Below are 20782 nucleotides of genomic sequence, written 5' to 3' on the forward strand. Positions count from 1 at the left end.
ATTCTCACGACGTTTCGACTGCAACACAAGCAATCATCATCAGGTGTGAAATCCACAGCAAGAAAATTTTAAATTTTCTTGCTGTGGATTTCAGTCGAAATGTCGTGAGAATTTTTATTGTTTTATATTAATATTATTTTATTATTTCCTTTCTACGTGACTTTACCGAAAGAACCAAGAATATGCTTTTAGAGTATTTGGTTGCTATAAATTGTCACGTGATTAGCCACTTCGTTGAGTTATCATTTGTGATAGCCAAGTCGCTTCTGAAAATAAGCTACAAAGCTCGGTAGGCCTTCCCAGGTCAAATACAAATCTTTAGTTTAGCATTCATGCTGAACTTCTCTCGCATCGTTTATAGCCAATCGTGACATGACACAGATAATACGTTTGGCATTAGTATGGGAGAATAATTAGAAAAGGTGTACAACATATGCTTCGGTGAATATCCATTGGCTGAGATGCTTAAGCGCTGGCATGCTCACTCGCGTTAGCCTTGCTTACCGTGAGGATTAGGGGGAAGTGCGTACATTGAATGTAAAGCCTCATGTTACGTGGAATACTTTAACCTTACGTTAGGGCAAGTACTGGTGCTGTTGGGAATACGTCTACACGCCAAGTACCAGCGGGAGCATGTGTTGCTTGTACTTGCCCATTAGGTTGTTCTTGATATCGTACAGTAAGACAACTGGGCTTACAATCCAGAAGGTGCCGGTTCAACCTCCCCCATGGCAGTTGAAGCAATGAGCAAGTTTCTTAAATGCCCCCAACCCCCCTCCTCTTGAACCAGCAGTAGAAATGCGTAAACCATGTTAAGCGATCGGACAGCTGTAGTGGAATAAAAGTGTGGGTACTGCCACCTCTTGTCCAACCAGCAGTATAAATGTGTAAACCACTCTGCCCCGGGCGTTCCATAATAATGACAGGTTCACTCGGCGTATGTATGTTATTTTATTTTCCCCTCCCCTAAAAATGCCACGTTCCCAACCGCTACCCCCGATGTGAGTACGGGGGGCAGTGAGCGCAATTACCCTTTCCTCCCCTTACCCTGTGGGCACCCGGCCTCGGGCTTGTCGTCCAGGCAATGTCTGTACCGCCTCTCCCCTATCGCGCGTGCTTTGTAACTGTGTTTCACACATGTTTTTAAACGGACAGCGATGTGGAGTGGGATCGAGTGTGGGTACTGGTACCTCCTCTTAGACACCTGACCAGCAAAATCCCCTACAGAGGGGCCCGTGAGAGCGCCCTCTAGTGGAACCCCTTCAACCTGCAGCGGCGTGATAAAAAGCTCCACCATTACCGCGTTTTTTTCCCCAAAAAGTATATTTATTTTTATTCTCTTAGCTCTTTCGGTAAAGTCATGTAGGTAAAAAATGAAATTAAAATTACTAAAAATAAAACAATAAAATCACGACGTTTCGGAGGCAACACAAGTCTCCGTCATCAGGTGGGACCGTCACAGCCAGATTTGCTTGATGCAGCAAATCTGCTTGATGCAGCAAATCTGGCTGTGACGGTCCCACCTGATGACGGAGACTTGTGTTGCCTCCGAAACGTCGTGATTTTATTGTTTTATTTTTATTAATTTTTATTTCATTTTTATTAATTTATATTTTTATTAATTTTTTTTTCATTTTTTACCTACGTGACTTTACCGAAAGAACTAAGAGTATGAATCCTTGCAGTCACAAAAGCTTCAAATCTAGAATATATTTTAATTAAATTTTACCCTTGAATTCTTCGGTCGAATCGCGAAAAATTACATCACGGCAAGATTTTCACATTGTTCCACTTGTGCGCGCTGTGCCTCGCAGAGTGGACCCAGATCCTCATACGGTACCTGCGCGAGCAACTGAGCAAGATCGCAGAGCACTACGTGGCGACGGCAAGCCACGGCGGCCAGAGCGGCACCAACCCTTCCACCTTGACGCCCGAGGCCGAGCAGGCCATGAAGCAGTGGGAGTACAACGAGAAGCTGGCCCACTACATGTTCCAGGTGTGCTATGGAACGACTCGTTGTGTTCCACTCGCGTGCATCGCTCTCTTCACGCGAACTCCGGTCATCCTCACAGCAGCAACGGTTTATGGCGAGCCGTCGAACAAAGACGGGTCACTGTATCACGTGGCGCTTTCAGATGCACTTCTGCGGCCGTTTGGAACGCGCTCTTCCTTCCGATATTCAGAAGCCACTGGAGCGATACACTTTTCAATTGTCTAGATTGAAAACTCATTTCTTTAGAACTGTTTTGTGTGTTTAGTTTGTTGTCCTTACCCCGCACCTCTGATTAGCGCAGTTGTTTACGTACGGTGTGAAATAAGTTATACATACATAATTCCCTTGGAATTTTTGAACTTTTGTTTGGAACACGATATCAAGTAACACGTGATTACAGTAAAACCTTGGATTGCGAGCATAATTCGTTCCGGAAACGTGTTCGTAATCCAAAGCACTCGTATTTCAAAGCGAATTTCCCCATAAGAAATAATGGCAACTCGGATGATTCGTTCCACAACCCAAAAATACTGTATTCATATAAAAATGATTAATAGAAAATACCTTTTTCTATTTTTATTATTTAAATTTAATATAAAGTAATCAAATTTATTAATTAAATGTAATTGTGGCTGGTGTGAGGGAGACGAGAGAGAGGAGAGGAGGGTTATTGTGTAGGACGACTTTCACTTGCAGTACAGTTACTAAAGAACAGTCACTACACTTGGACACAAAATAAAAAAAATGCTTTACGCACACACACGTGGTCACAACACTATAGTAAACAGTATACGCTCGCACGGATATTGACTGTACGAATGATTATTATAGTAATGACCATTGTGCGTGCAATATAACGTACACGGTATTACCCTTAACCCCCGCTAATATACTCATTGCAATAATATAGTTGTTTTAACTTTTTAACATTATTTATTGTCATTCAAGAACCCAGAATCCAAATTAGATTTAATAAAAAGAGGGGGAAAAAACAATTGGGGATGGAAAGGGGTTGTCCGGGGTTGCTGTTGTACCGCGGTAGGTGGGGGTAACGATTGGAAGCAACAAAAGTGTAGTTATTGTTTCATCTCGTTCGCTTGCGCAACCTGCATGTCGTCACGGAACAAGCGTGCGTGACCGCTGCACTCAACCTCTGTTGCGCCTCCATACGTCGCACGGTCGTGGCTCCGTACGGTGCGAGAGAAGTTCAGCGTACGTACACGCTGAGCGTGCGATGGCCGTGTGTGTGCGCCGCAGGAGGGCATGCTGGAGCGGCACGAGTACCTGTCGTGGGTGCTGGAGGTGCTGGAGCGGATCAAGCCGGCCGACGACGAGCTCCTCAAGCTGCTGCTGCCTCTCGTTCTGCAGGTGCCGTGTGCCCCCCACACAACCCCCATTCCTCCGCCCCCCACCTTGCTGTGCGCACTCGAGACCATGGCCGCAAGAAGAGATCCTAAACTAAATTATGAACGGTTGAAATTTAGATTTAAAGTAAAATAAAAATAAAAATCACGACGTTTCGGAGGCAACACAAGCCTCCGTCCTCAGGTGGAACCGTCACAGCACCGAACCTCACAAAAATAAAAAAAATATAAAAAATATTCAGGGCCTACCTTGCCTCCTCCCACCCTCAACCAGTATATATACAAATACTGTGTTCTTGGAATTTCTCTCACTTGATACAGCTATCGTGCTGTGACGGTTCCACCTGAGGACGGAGGCTTGTGTTGCCTCCGAAACGTCGTGATTTTTATTTTATTTTATTTTCATTTTACTTTTAATAATTTCAATTGTTTACCTACATGACTTTACCGAAAAAACAAACAAAAAATCCTTGCAGTCACGAAAACTTTAAATCTAGAATTAGATTTAAAGCTTTCGTGATTGCAGGGATTCATATTCTTGGTTATTTCGGTAAAGTCACGTAGAAGGGAAATAATAAAATAATACAAATATCAAATAATAAAATTCTCACGACGTTTTGACTGCAACACAAGCAATCATCATCAGGTGTGAAAAACACAGCAAAATTGTTTCCCTTTCTACGTGACTTTACCGAAAGAACCAAGAATATAAACGGTTTCTTGTTTTACCGGGTAAGGCCTATTGGAGCTACGTAGCTCTTTTTCATAAGCAACCTGGCTTGTGGAAATTTATAGCAGCCAAATACTCTAAACGCACATTGATACTAGATGTGGACGTTAAAACTGTAGGGCCCGGAGAAAGATTCACGCGACCACGGGGAGACAGAACGTGCAAACTTCAAATATATAGTTGTCAAGGTCGGGATCGAATCAATGACCTTCTGTATACCAGGCGAGGGAATTAACGTCTCGCCACCGTGGCATCTGGTCTCCTGTATGGCATGGAACTCTCCTATCGTTGGCTCCGTTCTCTAGAGCATGTCCTTGAAATTATTCGGTAGCTCACGCCGTGTCCCGTGTGTGACGTGGATTTTTGTTTTGGTGGTAGCGGAGGTGGGGGATCAGTAAGAATGATGAATAAATAACTTGTAAATAGTGAATTGCAACCTTGTGTTGAATGAACTTCAGTTGTCGAATAGACGTAAAAATGTTGATACTGGGAAGCTAACAAGCCGAGAATTCTGTCGTGAAAACGTACAGCCTTCCGTATCATAGCTCTCTGATAGGTTTTCGGTTTGTACCGTGTGTTAGGGTTGAGGAAACGCTTCAGAGAGCCATACATCATGGTAATATATAGGGTGACAAATTATATCATTGCAACCCTGCATAGAAAATTCTCCGTCTGCTTCATAGTGGACGGTAAAGATGCCTGTGACGTATTTCGTGAGAGTAAGCCATCGTGTGCCAGTGTCACGGTCTTTACATTTTTTTTCGAAAATTTGAAAGCACACCTGCGGTGCGAAAGAAGTTCAGCGTATACATGCATACATACAAATGTCTCGATCGGAATCTGGAAAATAGTCGTGACACGGAGCGCTTTTTTTCTGAGTAAACGAGCATAATTAAAGAAATAACATATCTCCATCCTCTTCACCCCCCACCCCCAACTCCACCCACTGCCGTCTCAGTACTCGGATGAGTTCGTGCAGTCGGCCTACCTGGCGCGGCGCCTGGCGTTCTTCTGCGCCCGCCGCCTCTCGCTGCTGTTGGGCGACCCGTCAGCCGCCACGGCCATGACCGGCCACGGCACGGGCCCTCGCTCCCACTCGCCGCTCCTCGGCCTTCCCTCCGGCGCCGGCGTCGGGGGGGGGCGGCGGCGGCGGGTAACAGCGGCGGCGGCGGCGGTGCAGCCGGCGTTGCTCCTGCGGTGCCGGCGGGCGGCAGCGCCCAGGGGACCCCGTCGGTGACGGCGACCGCGGGATCCACCCCTCCTCCGCAGCCGCCCACCGGCTCCGCCAACCCGACACACCCGGCGTTCGCCGACTTCCAGTCGTGCCCCCAGCACCGCTCGCTCATCTACGGGCTCAGCTGCATGCTGCAGGTGCCGTGTGTTAGGGCTGCGGCTGTGTTTCTCGCTCTCTCGCTCTCTCGCTCTCCTCTTTGCCTTCCTTGGTTCGGCACGTGGTTGCGGTGTTCGCTGAGACATGCCCTTGGCTACAAGGGTGCAGGCGAGGGATGAGGGAATAGGCGATAAAAAATATAGTCTTGGCAGTCCAACGTGTTATAGACGAGATGTCGTACACACTGTGAAACTATTTATGCCGAGGAGTAAGAAGATGTCGGACTCCGTAACACTGTGTTATAATATGCCTACGTAGTTTAATGGTGTTAAGGTTAGATGTGCAAGCTGGGACTTTGGTAAGCAGAAATGTTTAATTAAATGTCTCATTATGCACATGTAGTGTGTAAAGAACACAACATTTTTCTCCACGTGTAGTGTTCTGCAAAAGAACGCTGCATGTGGCGTAAAATGTGTTCTAATTAATTCTTCGAGAGTGTGTGTATTAAATAATCACTGGTTTTACAGAAGTATACAACTTTTTACCCGTGGCACACCACGGAAAGAGGACTACAGTCAAGGATATAATGGATGGGAAAAAAAGGAAAAGGGAGAAATAAATAAGATAAATCATGGGATATAACAGGGCCAAGATGTCACGGATCGGAGGGAAGGAAGGGTAAGGGAGCGGGGAGAGAAGGACGGAGCGAGGAGATGTGAGCTGCGTAAAGCAGCGTCTGTTTTCACAGGGGGCATGGAGAGAGGAGGGATTCGGAGTGGGGGTGGCCACACAGAGGTTGTGTGATTTTCAGAACGCTTGAGCTGATTTAACGATATCGACGAAACAATGTGTGAAGACTGCATTCGAAAGGAGTATTTGTTTTTTTACACGCCAAGCCGTGCATCCAAAGGCAATGATGTGTTTCTTTTAAACCCATACCGGGTTTAATAGAAAAATTCCGTAAGCCGTTCGTGAAATTACTTGCACACATTTGTAATGGCCAGCATAGGCGAGAGCGCTCGTTAGGCGTGCAATGCGGAAGGCGTACAGTACTCTGAAAAATCCAGCTGCCATTGTCTTGTGTTTATTGCACAACCGACATTTCATGTTGCATTTCTGAGCGGATGCTATTAATCATCCTCTGTGATAGTCTTACGGGGCAGCGCAGGTCACCGCTAATGAGTGTTATTTGAGCGAACGTCGTGGGATTTGGAACCATATCTTGCTAGCAAGCCTCACCAACCGCCGATAAAAAAAATATTTTTTATTTACCTTTTACAAGTTATGCAATGTGTGCGTGTCACAAGTCCAAGATATTTCTACTCGGAAATGCGGCGCGCGATAATAGCGCACCTCCTTGTCATCGTCGCCATCATCATCATTGATTGTTTATGCCGTGCCTCCCCTGTAGGTGCATCTCGAGATGCCAGAGCAAAGGTGTATTTGACGTCTCCTTTTTCCCGTGTGCTGCCACCACAGTCATTTGTTTATCCAGCAGTCGGGCACACGATTGATGATGATGGTAATGATGCGGCAGTGGTGGCCGGGCCTTTAGCCCCCACAAGGTGCCTGCAGACCAATAGACGCTCTGTGGTCTGTGTTTCATGCAGTCACATGTGTCTGTAGAGTATTTTAGATACTCTTTCAGGAGTGACACGCTTGCAGACAAAATACATTGTTTAAGAACATACATTACGGACAATATGTGCAATAGTATAAATGTGTTAAAGAATAATTACGAAAAGATAATGTAAAAAATTACTCCTTCCAGTGAGCCACTTTATTCTTGCTACGGGACTGTCTTTATACTGTCCGCAAAAAGTCGTTGCCGTATCCCAATCAAACCAAATCTTTATTTCACAGAGCTCAAATAAGCAAATAAATGTAATTGTGATTTTATGTGCATTCATTGGTGACCTGGCCGAGTCCCATCAGCCAACTACTCTCGAGATCTCCGTTCAATCGGAGTGTCAGCTTTGCTGCCTTCGCGTTCTTGTACTTTGCACTCCCGTAATTTAGTTGTACTGTTTGTTGTGACGTTCTCACCCGCCCCTACTGGGAAATCTGTGAAAAAGAGCTTCATAGCTCATCGGATTCCTCCAGCATAAATATTCTGAGTCTGACTTTATTAGCAACTCCGGCTGCCTTCGTCAGCTGTTGCACACATCTGCCCGTCCCTTTATCGACACTCCATAACAACCGAACCCGCCGCCCCGCACTTTTCTTCTCTTGCAGACGGTGACTCTGTGCTGCCCCAGTGCCCTCGTGTGGAATTACTCGCAGAACGAGAGCAAGACCAACACGCCGGGCTCGCCGCTCGACTTGCTGCCCCTTGCGCCCTCCAGCCTGCCAATGCCCGGGGGCAACAACGCCTTCAACCAGCAGGTGCTGCTGCCCCCCCCCCCCTTCCCCCATGCTCAGCAATTGAAGAGCTGACATTCGTAAGCACGGTAATGCTCACTAGACATTTGTGAAAAGGAGCTTAATTGCTCATCGGATTCTAACAGTGTAAATAAAGATTCTGATTCTGACTCGCTGTTTGTTAGCTGCATCTCCACGCTGCGCAGAAACATCACGTGCCAGTGCAAGTCCCAGTCAAGAACTGTGCTGTAATGAGTGCGGCATTGTATTGTGCATTCTAGAATTGACTTGTGATACTGGTAGGAACCTCTTGGTTACACCAGCCCACAGGGGATTATTGTGTCAGTCCGTCGTGCAGGGAGGGGCTGGGTGGGGAGGGTGGGGAGGGGCTGGGTGGGGAGGGTGGGGAGGGGCTGGGTGGGGAGGGTGGGGAGGGGTTGGGTCGGGAGGGTGGGGAGGAGCTGGGTGGGGAAGGTGGGGTGGGGTGGGAGGGGTGGGGCTGGGTGGGGAGGGGCTGGTCACCCCGTGATGCCCTTATAAAACTCAACGTTTAACCTACTCACGCCGGCTTGTGCCCACCCTCACAGTCGGGCATATTTGCGAAATACACCACGCCGCCGTTGACCCTGGCCATTGACCGAGCAACCCAACGTTCCTACCAGCTCCCTCTGCTGGAATGTGTTATTGAGTGATATCAGTGGTACAACTAAAACAATACAAAATAAGATTTACAAGATAAATAACATCAAGGACATTTTGTACAATGAGTGCAATGGTGTTCATGTGTTCTCGCCGACGGCGGCTGCTGAATGTAGGTGCGTGGGAGGTTGAGGCAGGTCGAGCAGCAGATCCGTCAGCGAGGTCGTGCCGTGGAGGTTCGCTGGTCCTTCGACAAGTGCCAGGAGTCGACCGCGGGTGAGCGGCCGTGTTACATTTCACCTCTACACCCACCCGCCCACCCGCCCACTCACGGTTTGATGAATTATCACAATCTGACATCTTAATTCTGTCCAAGAAACTGTTTTTAATCTCGTTGGCGGTGTCGTCTTTGTACCGTCTTTCTTAGTTTATTTGTATAGTTTCTGCCATGAGCAGAAAAGTAATATTTGCATGAAAGTGGCAATACACCTGAAATAGTAAAATATCTCGCACGCATGGTTGAGTCCATGTGTTGTTGGCAAATGTACATAAGTTTGTTGAACTTCCGCACAAGTACGTAGCCAACCGTGCGAATTGAAGGTGCGGGAGAAGGACAACAAACTAAACACAAAGCAGTTCTAAAGAAGTGAGTTTTCAATCTAGATTATTTACAAGTGCATAGCTCCAGTGGCTTCCTAATATTGGAAGGAAGAGAATTCCAGATGGGCGCAGAAGCGCATACCTCAAAGGGCGCGATGCACTGATCGTCTTAGTTTGACGGCCAGCCAAAAGCCACGGCTGCCAGGATGTGACCAAGGTTCGCGTGATGATGGTTTACACTCCTCGACGAGATCAGCGAGGTATTGCGGTTCATTTGCGGCAAGCACTTTGTGCGTAATGAAAGAGACCTTACAATTTACACTGAGACCTCCTTTACCAGTGGCAAAATATAATAGTAGGTTTTTACCCTTTAAACTGGTACAAAACTGACACCTTTATACAAGGCATCATGTTTGCAATAACCACAACACAAGCAGTCAAAATGCAAACAAAAAGAAACAACTCTGATGATGATGATAATGATATGCCTTTTGGCGTCATCTGGTCCAACACCAATGGGGACTAGGCTCTAAGGAAAGCTGTCTCGGGTGTGGACCAATCAACTTCAAGGACAGTGCATATTATTATCATTATCAGAGTTGTTTCTTTTTGTTTGCATTTTGACAACTTGTGTTGTGGTTATTGCAAACATGATGCCTTGTATAAAGGTGTCAGTTTTGTACCAGTTTAAAGGGTAAAAACCTACTACTAGACCTTACAATGTTTTAGTTTTGCCACCGGAAGCCAATGCAGCTCGGCGAGCACTGGACGGGCACGGTCAGATGAGTGAATTGTTACACACCGTCCTCTCGCCGACTGCTGCCACATCACTCTTCGGCAAGCGTCTTACACGCAAAGGCCTCGTCTGTCATCGCCAGCTGTCGCGCACACACTACGCCGTCGGCTGTATTCATGTACAATACTCGTAGGTTTTTTCGGTAAAGCCACGTAGGAAAAAAATAAATAATAAATAATTTATCCAAATAAATAATACAAATTATAGAAGAAATAATAGAAATAAAATAATAAATCACGACGTTTCGGAGGCAACACAAGCTTCCGTCTTCAGGTGGAACCATCACAGCACAATTGCTGTATCAAGTAAGAGAAATTCCAAGAGACCCGACCTTGTATATATACTGGTTCCTCCCCCCTCAACCAGTATATATACAAGGTCGGGTCTCTTGAGATTTCTCTTTGCTTGATACAGCAATTGTGCTGTGACGGTTCCACCTGAAGACGGAAGCTTGTGTTGCCTCCGAAACGTCGTGATTTATTATTTTATTTATATTATTTCTTCTATTATTTTTATTATTTATTTTTTACCTACGTGACTTTACCGAAAAAACCTAAGAGTATGAATCCTTGCAGTCACGAAAGCTTCAAATCTAGAATTCATGTACAATGTATGCTCAACAATGTGGTCGGTTATACCGCGATCCTCTTGTTAACGGTGTTTTGCAAAAAAATATATTGAAATCGTTTTAAGTTGAATGAACTGCAGTTGAAGAACCGTTCTTAATTCGAACTGGAAATGCAGCACAAAAACACAAACAATTCAAAGTCGAATTCCAGCAACAAAATTAAGAGTAACAGATATCACGATATCACGGAAATTGATATTATATCTATGGGACCTTTTTGCCATTATCTAGAATGATGAATAGAGAAGAATAGGTTTTACCCTTTCTGGCAATAAAACAGGTGTTAAGATGTTTAAATACCAAATAGATACATTTTTCAAGGGATCAAGGCATACTCGTGGCAAAACAATGTGTGGTTAATGCAAACTTTTGATGTCTTGCAAAAGGAATGTATTTGGTCTTTGAACATCTTAACACACCTGTTTTATTGCAGAAACGGGTAAAACCTATTCTATATTATAATTGTTTTTTTACCATTTTATCTGGCAACAAAACTGACACCTTTTTTACAAGGAGTCATATTTGCATAGACCACAATACCTGCAGTCATAATGCAAACAAAAAACATAACTCTGATAATGTATGCACTGTCCTTGAAGTTGATTGGTCCACACCCGAGACAGCTTTCCTTAGAGCCTAGTCTCACATGGTGTTGGACCAGATGACGCCAAAAGGCGCACAACTCAAAGACAATGCACCATCAGAGTATGAGAGCTGGGGGTAAGCATTTACACCATTGGAACCTCATTTGCCAGTAAATAATTATGATGATTGTTTTTTTACCATTTTATCTGGCAACTAAACTGACACCTTTTTTACAAGGAGTCATGTTTGCATAGACCACAATACCTGCAGTCATAATGCAAACAAAAAACATAACTCTGATATTCTATGTTGTTTCATAATTGCTAAAAATGATAACGCAGCAACCCCAGTGCGTGTATGCGTATGACTGTACGGGGTCTGCGTGTGACCCTGTGCTCATCTCCGTCTTCACATCACTGCCGTTTGCCAGGATTCACCATCAGCAAGGTCCTCTATACCCTGGAGCAGCTTGACAAGCACTGCTTTGACCGCTCCGACTCCAGCAGCTGCCTCGACTCGCTCTACAACAAGATATTCTGCTCCCCGCAGAGCAAGGACGGTCAGGAGGTAAGGTCTGGGGAATGAACCTGAGCCCATCCTGCTACTGCTACCCCCGCCCCCCCCAGCTACGGCCAGCCCTACCCCAACCCCTATCACTACCCCAACCCCTATCACTACCCCCAACCCCTATCACTACCCCCAACCCCTATCACTACCCCCAACCCCTATCACTACCCCAACCCCTATCACTACCCCAACCCCTATCACTACCCCCAACCCCTATCACTACCCCAACCCCTATCACTTCCCCCAACCCCTATCACTACCCCCAACCCCTATCACTACCCCAACCCCTATCACTACCCCAACCCCTATCACTTCCCCCAACCCCTATCACTACCCCCAACCCCTATCACTACCCCAACCCCTATCACTACCCCCAACCCCAATCACTACCCCAACCCCTATCACTACCCCAACCCCTATCACTACCCCAACCCCTATCACTACCCCAACCCCTATCACTACCCCAACCCCTATCACTACCCCAACTCCTATTCTACTCTAACCCCTATCACTACCCCAACCCCTATCACTACCCCCAACCCCTATCACTACCCCAACCCCTATCACTACCCCCAACCCCTATCACTACCCCAACCCCTATCACTACCCCCAACTCCTATCACTACCCCAACCCCTATCACTACCCCAACCCCTATCACTACCCCAACCCCTATCACTACCCCCAACCCCTATCACTACCCCAACCCCTATCACTACCCCAACCCCTATCACTACCCCAACCCCTATCACTACCCCAACCCCTATCACTACCCCAACCCCTATCATTACCCCAACCCCTATCACTACCCCAACCCCTATCACTACCCCCAACCCCTTTCACTACCCCCAACCCCTATCACTACCCCAACCCCTATCACTACCCCAACCCCTATCATTACCCCAACCCCTATCATTACCCCAACCCCTATCACTACCCCAACCCCTATCACTACCCCAACCCCTATCACTACCCCAACCCCTATCATTACCCCAACCCCTATCATTACCCCAACCCCTATCATTACCCCAACCCCTATCACTACCCCAACCCCTATCACTACCCCAACCCCTATCACTACCCCAACCCCTATCACTACCCCAACCCCTATCATTACCCCAACCCCTATCACTACCCCAACCCCTTTCACTACCCCCAACCCCTTTCACTACCCCCAACCCCTATCACTACCCCAACCCCTATCATTACCCCAACCCCTATCATTACCCCAACCCCTATCACTACCCCAACCCCTATCACTACCCCAACCCCTATCATTACCCCAACCCCTATCACTACCCCAACCCCTATCACTACCCCAACCCCTATCACTACCCCAACCCCTATCACTACCCCAACCCCTATCGCTACCCCAACCCCTATCACTTTCCCAACCCCTATCACTACCCCAACCCCTATCACTACCCAACCTCTATCACTACCCCAACCCCTATCACTACCCCAACCCCTATCACTACCCCAACCCCTATCACTACCCCAACTCCTATTCTACTCTAACCCCTATCACTACCCCAACCCCTATCACTACCCCAACCCCTATCACTACCCCCAACCCCTATCACTACCCCAACCCCTATCACTACCCCCAACTCCTATCACTACCCCAACCCCTATCACTACCCCAACCCCTATCACTACCCCAACCCCTATCACTACCCCCAACCCCTATCACTACCCCAACCCCTATCACTACCCCAACCCCTATCACTACCCCAACCCCTATCACTACCCCAACCCCTATCACTACCCCAACCCCTATCATTACCCCAACCCCTATCACTACCCCAACCCCTTTCACTACCCCCAACCCCTTTCACTACCCCCAACCCCTATCACTACCCCAACCCCTATCACTACCCCAACCCCTATCATTACCCCAACCCCTATCATTACCCCAACCCCTATCACTACCCCAACCCCTATCACTACCCCAACCCCTATCACTACCCCAACCCCTATCATTACCCCAACCCCTATCACTACCCCAACCCCTATCACTACCCCAACCCCTATCACTACCCCAACCCCTATCACTACCCCAACCCCTATCGCTACCCCAACCCCTATCACTTTCCCAACCCCTATCACTACCCCAACCCCTATCACTACCCAACCTCTATCACTACCCCAACCCCTATCACTACCCCCAACTTGCGCTACGCCCGTCTCTGGCAGGTGGCCATGCCTGACGACGCTATCGTATCGCTGCTGTGCGAGGGTGTGCCTGTACGCTCGTGTTTATAAATCGCGCGACGCCCGTGTCTGCCAGGTGGCTATGCCTGACGACGCTATCGTAACGCTGCTCTGCGAATGGGCCGTCAGCTGCAAGCGATCGGGGAAGCACCGCGCCCTGGTGGTCGCGCGGCTTCTCGAAAAGCGTCAGGCGGAGCTGGAGGCCGATGTGAGTTGAGGGCGGCCCACCAGACATGCAACTCATTACACACACAAAGTGCTTGCCACAAATTAACCGAAACACCTTGCTGATCTCGTCAAGGAGCATAAACCGTGACGCAAACTACGGTCATCCTCTCAGCAGCAGCAGCAGCGCCTTTTGGCTAGCCGTCGAACAAAGATGGTCACCGCATCGCGAACTTTCAGATGCGCTTCTGTGGCCGTCTGGAATGCTCTTCTGATATTTGGATGCCACTGGAGCTACGCACTTTTAAATATAGATTTAAAACTAATTTCTTTAGAACTGCTTTTTGTGTTTAGTTTGTTGTCCTTCCCCCTCCCACACCTCTGATTAGCACGGTTATCTCCGTACAGTGCAAAAGAAGTTCTACATACATACGTACACAGTGCTGTGCTGTGACTAACACGAGACGTACACCCATAGCGCGCTTCCATCTACACCTTATTCTCGAAATAATGTTGATTGAACATACAGTATCCCACATATAACAGTATTTTGGGGAGACCCCAACAGTTTATTTTTATAAAGGGTACATCACACTCCTGAAGGTCAAATTTTGAATAGCATGCCCAGCAAAGTCGAATTGTTTCTTTGCCGTGTCTGCATGCTTCTCAGAAATGCCACGTGCCAGTTTAGTACTGTATAAACATTTTCGTGCCACATTACGTCCAGACCAAGCAAATAATTTTTTATTTGGAAATTTTTAAGTTAATATTACACACCGCGTGTGTTGTAAAATAATATGAATTGTTCTGCACTCAAAGTGTAAAGCGGGCTCAAAGGTTTGTGTCTTTGTGGAGATAACGGATAAACCGGGGACCCCACCCCTCAATTAGCCCAGTACTCCGAGGACATCGCGAAATAGCATCGGAGCTCCACGGTGATGGGAAGTTGGCAAAATTTGGTGATGACATTTTGGCGTTACGTGGGACGTGCTCCGACCGATGGCTCCTAGACCGTGAGCAAGCAGTGTGTATGTATGTTGAACTTCTTTCACACCATACATAGACAACCGTACTAATCGGAGGCACGTAGCAGTGGAGTAATTGCTTTGGCCGGGTGTGTAAGTGACACGGCGCAGCCTAAGCATGCTGCCAACATTCTGTGGAGGCTGGTTTTCAAATCCCCCCCCCATCCCACCCAACCTCCACACCCAACTTCTACTGCCCAAAGCAGCGCTGCGGTGAGTCGGAGGTGCTGGACGAGAAGGAATCGATCTCGTCGGGCTCGCTGGCCGGCGCCAGCCTCCCCGTCTTCCAGAACGTGCTGCTACGCTTCCTGGACACGCAGGCGCCCATCATAAGTGAGCCGCACGCTTGGTCTGCCGCTTGCGGCACACCCTCCGTACGTGACGGAGTTGTGACGCTCGCTGACGTTGTGCTGTGTGTCTCCGTGACGGCTTAACCCTTTTCCCATTCCGATGACGTACGTGTACATCGTCAAAATGAAACAATAAAATAACTTGATAATAGGGTTTTTCACCTTTTTTCTGGCAACAAAACTGAAACCTTCTTACAAGGATGCATGTCTGCATTAACCACAATACTTGCAGTCAAAATGCAAACAAAAACACACTATGATAATATTTGCATTGTCCTTAAAAGAAAGCCGTCCCTTGGTGTGGACCAATCAGTTTCCAGGACAATGCATAAATTATCATAGCGTGTTTTTGTTTGCATTTTGACTGCAAGTATTGTGGTTAATGCAGACATGGATCCTTGTAAAAAAGTTTCAGTTTTGTTGCCAGAAAAAAAGGGGGAAAACCTTATTACTATATTTTGGTACTGGCAAAGGAGATCTAATGATGAAATAAAATAAATTTATCGGTACCGAGACTCCCACAAGGCCATGCAGGAGGGCGTGTGGCACAGTTTGGTGCCAGCTGTCATCGAGTGCAGCGGTCGTGTCACCACGGTTCTCTGCAGCGAGTACAATGTCTTGATAAACAGTGGCGCTATTATGTTCAAAATAAAATTAACACTGAGCCGCGAGTGCATTTCGAGATACAGAGGTGAACGGGGACCCCCCACCCTGCAACTTGCTCAGAAACTGCGATAAAAAAAAATCGCCACTTTCGCCCTTTCCTGTTGTCAAGCCCTTAGGTGACTGGGTTCATTCTATTTGTTGGTGACAACCAAAAGGTTCAGCGTTGAAAATCTTTAAACGGTCTGCAAAAGCTATAAAAATGTTGTTGACCACAGCTCCGTGTTCAACTTTAGAGTGATTGTCACTCTACCCCTTGAGAGCACTGTAAGATTAAACAACAACAACAAAACACCTCCCCGAGCCGTACTTTAAAAAAAAATTAAATGGTCGCCTTCCCTCCGCAGCCGACCCAAGCAACGAGAGCGAGAAGATGGAATTCTCTAACCTGGTGCTGCTGTTCTGCGAGCTGATGCGTGCCGAGGTCTTCTGGCACGACGGCTACATGTGCACGCTGATCTCGCGCGGCGAGCTCGCCTGGGGCGGCGCGGCCGCCGCGGCCGCCGTTGCCACCGCCGCCGCAGCAGCCGCGGCGGCCGCCGCCGCCTCCACCTCGTCGTCGTCTGGGGGGGGCCCGGGCAGTGGCGGAGGAGGAGGAGGGGGCAACTTAGGGGTCTGCTCCGGCTCCGTGGGGAAAGCCGGGCATCAAACGCCGTCGCCGCACCCCCACACGGTGCCCGACGGTTCGGGAAAGATGCAGCATTCCCAGCACCATTCGTCCGACATGAAGGAGGTGAGGTCTGAGTGGTCGGGCAGGTGGCCGGTGTTTCTTTTGGCAGTTGTTTCACCGTGATTTTTTTTTTAAGTCGCTCGTTTCTCAGTTCGCTCGTCCTGGTGAGGGTCGCGGCAGCAGCATGTTGAGTCGGGCGGTTCAGACCTCCCTTTGGTTGGCGACGGACTCTAGCTCTTCCCGCAGAAATTCCCAGGTGTTTCCAGGCTAGCTGAGCGACATAGTCCCGCCAGCGTGTCCTGAGCCGGCCCCGGGGTCTTCACCCCAGTGGGACGTGCCCACTAGAGTTTCAGGGGGAGTCTACCGGGGGGCTTCCTTACCAGGTGCCCGAACCAATTCAACTGGCTTCTCTCGATCCGGAGGAGCAGCGGCTCGACTCTGAGGCTCTCCCGGATTACCGAGCTCCTCGCCCGATCACGGAGAGTGAGCCTGGCAAACTCTGCGGAGAAACCTCATTTCGGCCCCTCGTACCCGTGATCTCATCCTTTCGGTCATTACCCAAAGCTCAAGAGCCAGGTACAGAGCACCAGCCGCGGCGCAAGGAGGGGTACAGAAACTCTGCGGACAGAGGTCACGAACTCTGTGCTCCTGGCTTTAGAGAAGGGGGAGATTGGGCTCGCTGCCCCACCCAAGTGGGCACCGCAAGCGGGATATGTTTGTACTTTTATTTGGGGAGGGGAAGATAATGGAGGAAGAAGCTAAGTGAAGGGGGAAAGGCAATTTAATATTTTATGAAAATAAATGCGTTTGGGTGTGTGTGTCTTTTCCATGCGGTGGGGAGCAGTCGGGTAGCGGTAAGCACGCTGCGCTACGAACCTGGCGACACGAGTTCGATTCCTGCTCATGGCCAACACTGGTGACAATTATCTGAGCTGGTCTTGGGCCTCCTCTAGGTCGAGTCAGCCTCAAATGAGTACCCGGTGCGATGTGTAAAAAATCCCCACTGGAGTCAAAGGTGGCCGGGCATGTTGTTGGCTACCCCCACCCCCTTGTGTACTGGGCCCGGCTTTCATAGGTGCTCACTGACAGCACTTGCCCCGACAATTTGTTGGGTCAAGTGCTCAAGCATGGAGATGACAATTCGGGGATCGGGTTTGATTAAATAATTAACACTTCTCTGGGAAGTCAGTGGTGGTTGGTCTATTGACGGACATCTCTTCTGTCAGAGAATTATGGAATGTCTGTCACTGGCTCAGAAAAGTAGAGATGAGAGAGGCCGGGCGGGCGGGACCATTTTGAATTCCATAGAAAAGTCTTCATTTTGCTACCGGCGGTTTGTGACGAGAAAATGTCAACAACAGTTACGATGTACATGTTGTGGGTATAAACGTGGAGCGAGACTTCTCTTTTGGAGGCAACGCATTTATTACCATAAACGATAACAATACCAATAGCCGTAAGACTTGCGGCTATGGCCCCTGTAACACTACGGGGTACGGCCCCGTCACCCCATAACCTAAGAGAGGTACATCCTCCCTTCAAGCGTGCCCTACAGACTCCAGGCTACGCTCTGACAGGTCCTTCGCTACGAGAGCTAGGGGAGGCTAGACTGACCCGACCTAGCCAGAGTACGGGTCCCACCGCTGGTCCCCTGCAACCCGGCTCTGACAAGAGCCTCGGTTGAGGGTCCCAGGGTGCTGGTCTCATCTTCAGATGTCTTCGGGTCTTGAGTGGACAAACACTGCCGGTCCCGTTGAGAGGACCGGCTTTTATACACAAGTTGGAGCTTACCCCGCCCCTAGCCACACCTTCCCTCGAACCTTCCAGAAGAGTCTGGAAGGGTCGGGAATGAACCGTTGGCCCCTAGCCCCCACCCCTTGGGGGTCTGGGGTCTCTTTCTCCAGTCATGGGGTACCCAGGGGGGGATTTACCCCAGGTTAACCACCACCCCTCCCGCTCACTCTCTCGGCTGCCCCCTTGGTTATGGCGCAACATATACGTGGGGCGTCTGCCCATTGTTGTCCATGGATACCGAAATGAATGCGGATATCTGGTGTGTTTTTGGCCAGGAGTCTGGTATGGTTGAGTCCATGGAAATGGACTCTGGGGCAACGACTCTCTTTGATGATTTGGACAAGAGCGACTACAAGGCTGAGTTCCCGACTGACTTCATGGTATGTTTTAATTTTTACAGTAGAACTCTGGATTATCCGTGTTATGGCTGGGAGGACGGCCGCGGATCACTGAATTGTGGATAATCCACAAATATCCATTTACCCGTGCATGTCTATGCCTAAAAACACTCATGTAGGCTTAAATTAGTGGTTTTTGAAGCATAACTGACGATATCGATTTTTGCTCTTTTGATTCATAATGAATACTAACGATCGACCGATCGATGCGCGTGCTCAGTTACAACACGTTCCTGCTCCCGCGCAGAAGACTCGGCCCACTAAGTCGATAGCAGAGCCGTGCCAATCGACGTCAATCAAACTCCGCCCACTGTTGTAAAGATATGCAACTACTGTACTGTAGAGGGACTCGCATGGATTTCGAATTAACCGGAGCACATATTTCTTCTGTTTAAGCACGTGACTTGTAATACACATTTACAAGAATAACAATGTATAGCTGTTTTTAGATTGTTTATTTGGTCTTAAGGGAAAATCTACAAATTGGACAAACCACACGCAGATAATCGAGTGTCTACTGTACAGTAAAACCTTGGATTGCGAGTAACATAGTCTGCGAGTGTTTTGCAAGACGAGCAAATTTTTTCAATAAATATTAATTTGATAAACGAGCGAGGTCTTGCAATACGAGTAGTACGTGTGTACGCTTTGTCTGCCGAGCGTCACGTGATCACAACTGATGTACGAGTGCTTTGGATTACAAACACGTTTCCGGAACGAATTATGCTCGCAGTCCAAGGTTTTACTGTACTTGCAAAATTGAACTCACTATTTTCGGCTGCGGTAATGAGTGACTGCACAAAATGTGTTTTATTTTATTAGGTCTATCACAGTTTTTATTTACCACGTGGCTTAATTGATTAACTCCTTCATTTAATTAAGTAAGAACTTTCTGCAATTCATCCTTTAGTGCCCTTTATTACCACAGATGGCCTCCGGGTTGGTATTGCATGTCGTAAAATAATTGCAAAGAAAACCCCCCCATTATATTTAGATAAGTAATAACAACATTAGGTACTGCATTCAGACTTAATAAGAATTCACTAAATATTTACAATTATATCTTTACAATTTAATAATAAATAACACACTGCCATACAGTTTAAACTTCGTCACGTACACTCACCGTGAAATGGCTGTGAAAAAAAACTATAAACTATTTTTATTTTACCATTTAATGCCCACTGAGCAATAAATGATAGCCCGCCAAAGTGGCTTATGCGGAAACTTATATCACCCAAATAATCTAAATCCACTTTTATAATTTTGGAGGGAAAAACTTGATGACCAGGAGAAAAATACACGTGACCACAGGGAGAACATGCAAACTCCAAATATATATAGCCTCCAGGGTCGGGATCGAACCCACGACCTCCTGTATGCCAGGCGAGCTAGTTAACATTTCGCCACCGTACAAGTCTGAGGCTCACTGGACGCGTAGAGCCGCAGAGGTATCCCGACAGACTTTATGCATTTATTTTGTTCATAAGATGAACTTAAAAGTAAAACTATATATCGAATTACAAACACCAAGGGGATGAGTATGGCATCAAAGTGTGCATTTTTGCCAAATTCCATATAAATACACAATCGGTCTCCTCCCAGCAGCTTAATTGGTGTGGGAACAGTGTTCCTATAAGTTTATGTTTTTCTCTATGTATTTATTTATTGACAGTATTTCAGAATCTGTAATTATACTGGAGGAATGCGAGCGACACAGTAGAAAAACCCCTCTTAACGCCATTAATTGGTTTCCACGAAACCGGTCGTTAAGCGAGTGTTGTAAATACACGTTAAAGGCTTAATTCGTTCCGATAGCATCGAACGTGACCCTTTTTCACCCAAAAAGCGTTCTTTATAATAATTAAGCAATTTATATGAATGCATAACGATTCTTACAGCATTTTTACAC

General features: G+C 47.5%; 1 protein-coding gene across 1 annotated transcript in view; it reads left to right on the forward strand.

The window, feature by feature from the left end:
- Nucleotides 1-20782, forward strand: part of LOC144734506 (mediator of RNA polymerase II transcription subunit 12-like protein) — a 69375-nt gene that overhangs the window by 16394 nt on the left and 32199 nt on the right. The window contains 11 exon segments of the mRNA XM_078616733.1: nt 1815-1996; nt 3251-3361; nt 5046-5228; nt 5231-5458; nt 7653-7802; nt 8594-8693; nt 11457-11593; nt 13882-14013; nt 15199-15328; nt 16356-16741; nt 18748-18852. Of these exon segments, the coding sequence (XP_078472859.1) occupies nt 1815-1996; nt 3251-3361; nt 5046-5228; nt 5231-5458; nt 7653-7802; nt 8594-8693; nt 11457-11593; nt 13882-14013; nt 15199-15328; nt 16356-16741; nt 18748-18852 (1844 nt within the window).

The sequence above is a fragment of the Lampetra planeri genome, chromosome 51 (assembly GCF_965212315.1).
Source record: "Lampetra planeri chromosome 51, kcLamPlan1.2.h2, whole genome shotgun sequence".
NCBI classification, from domain to species: Eukaryota; Metazoa; Chordata; class Hyperoartia; order Petromyzontiformes; family Petromyzontidae; genus Lampetra; species Lampetra planeri.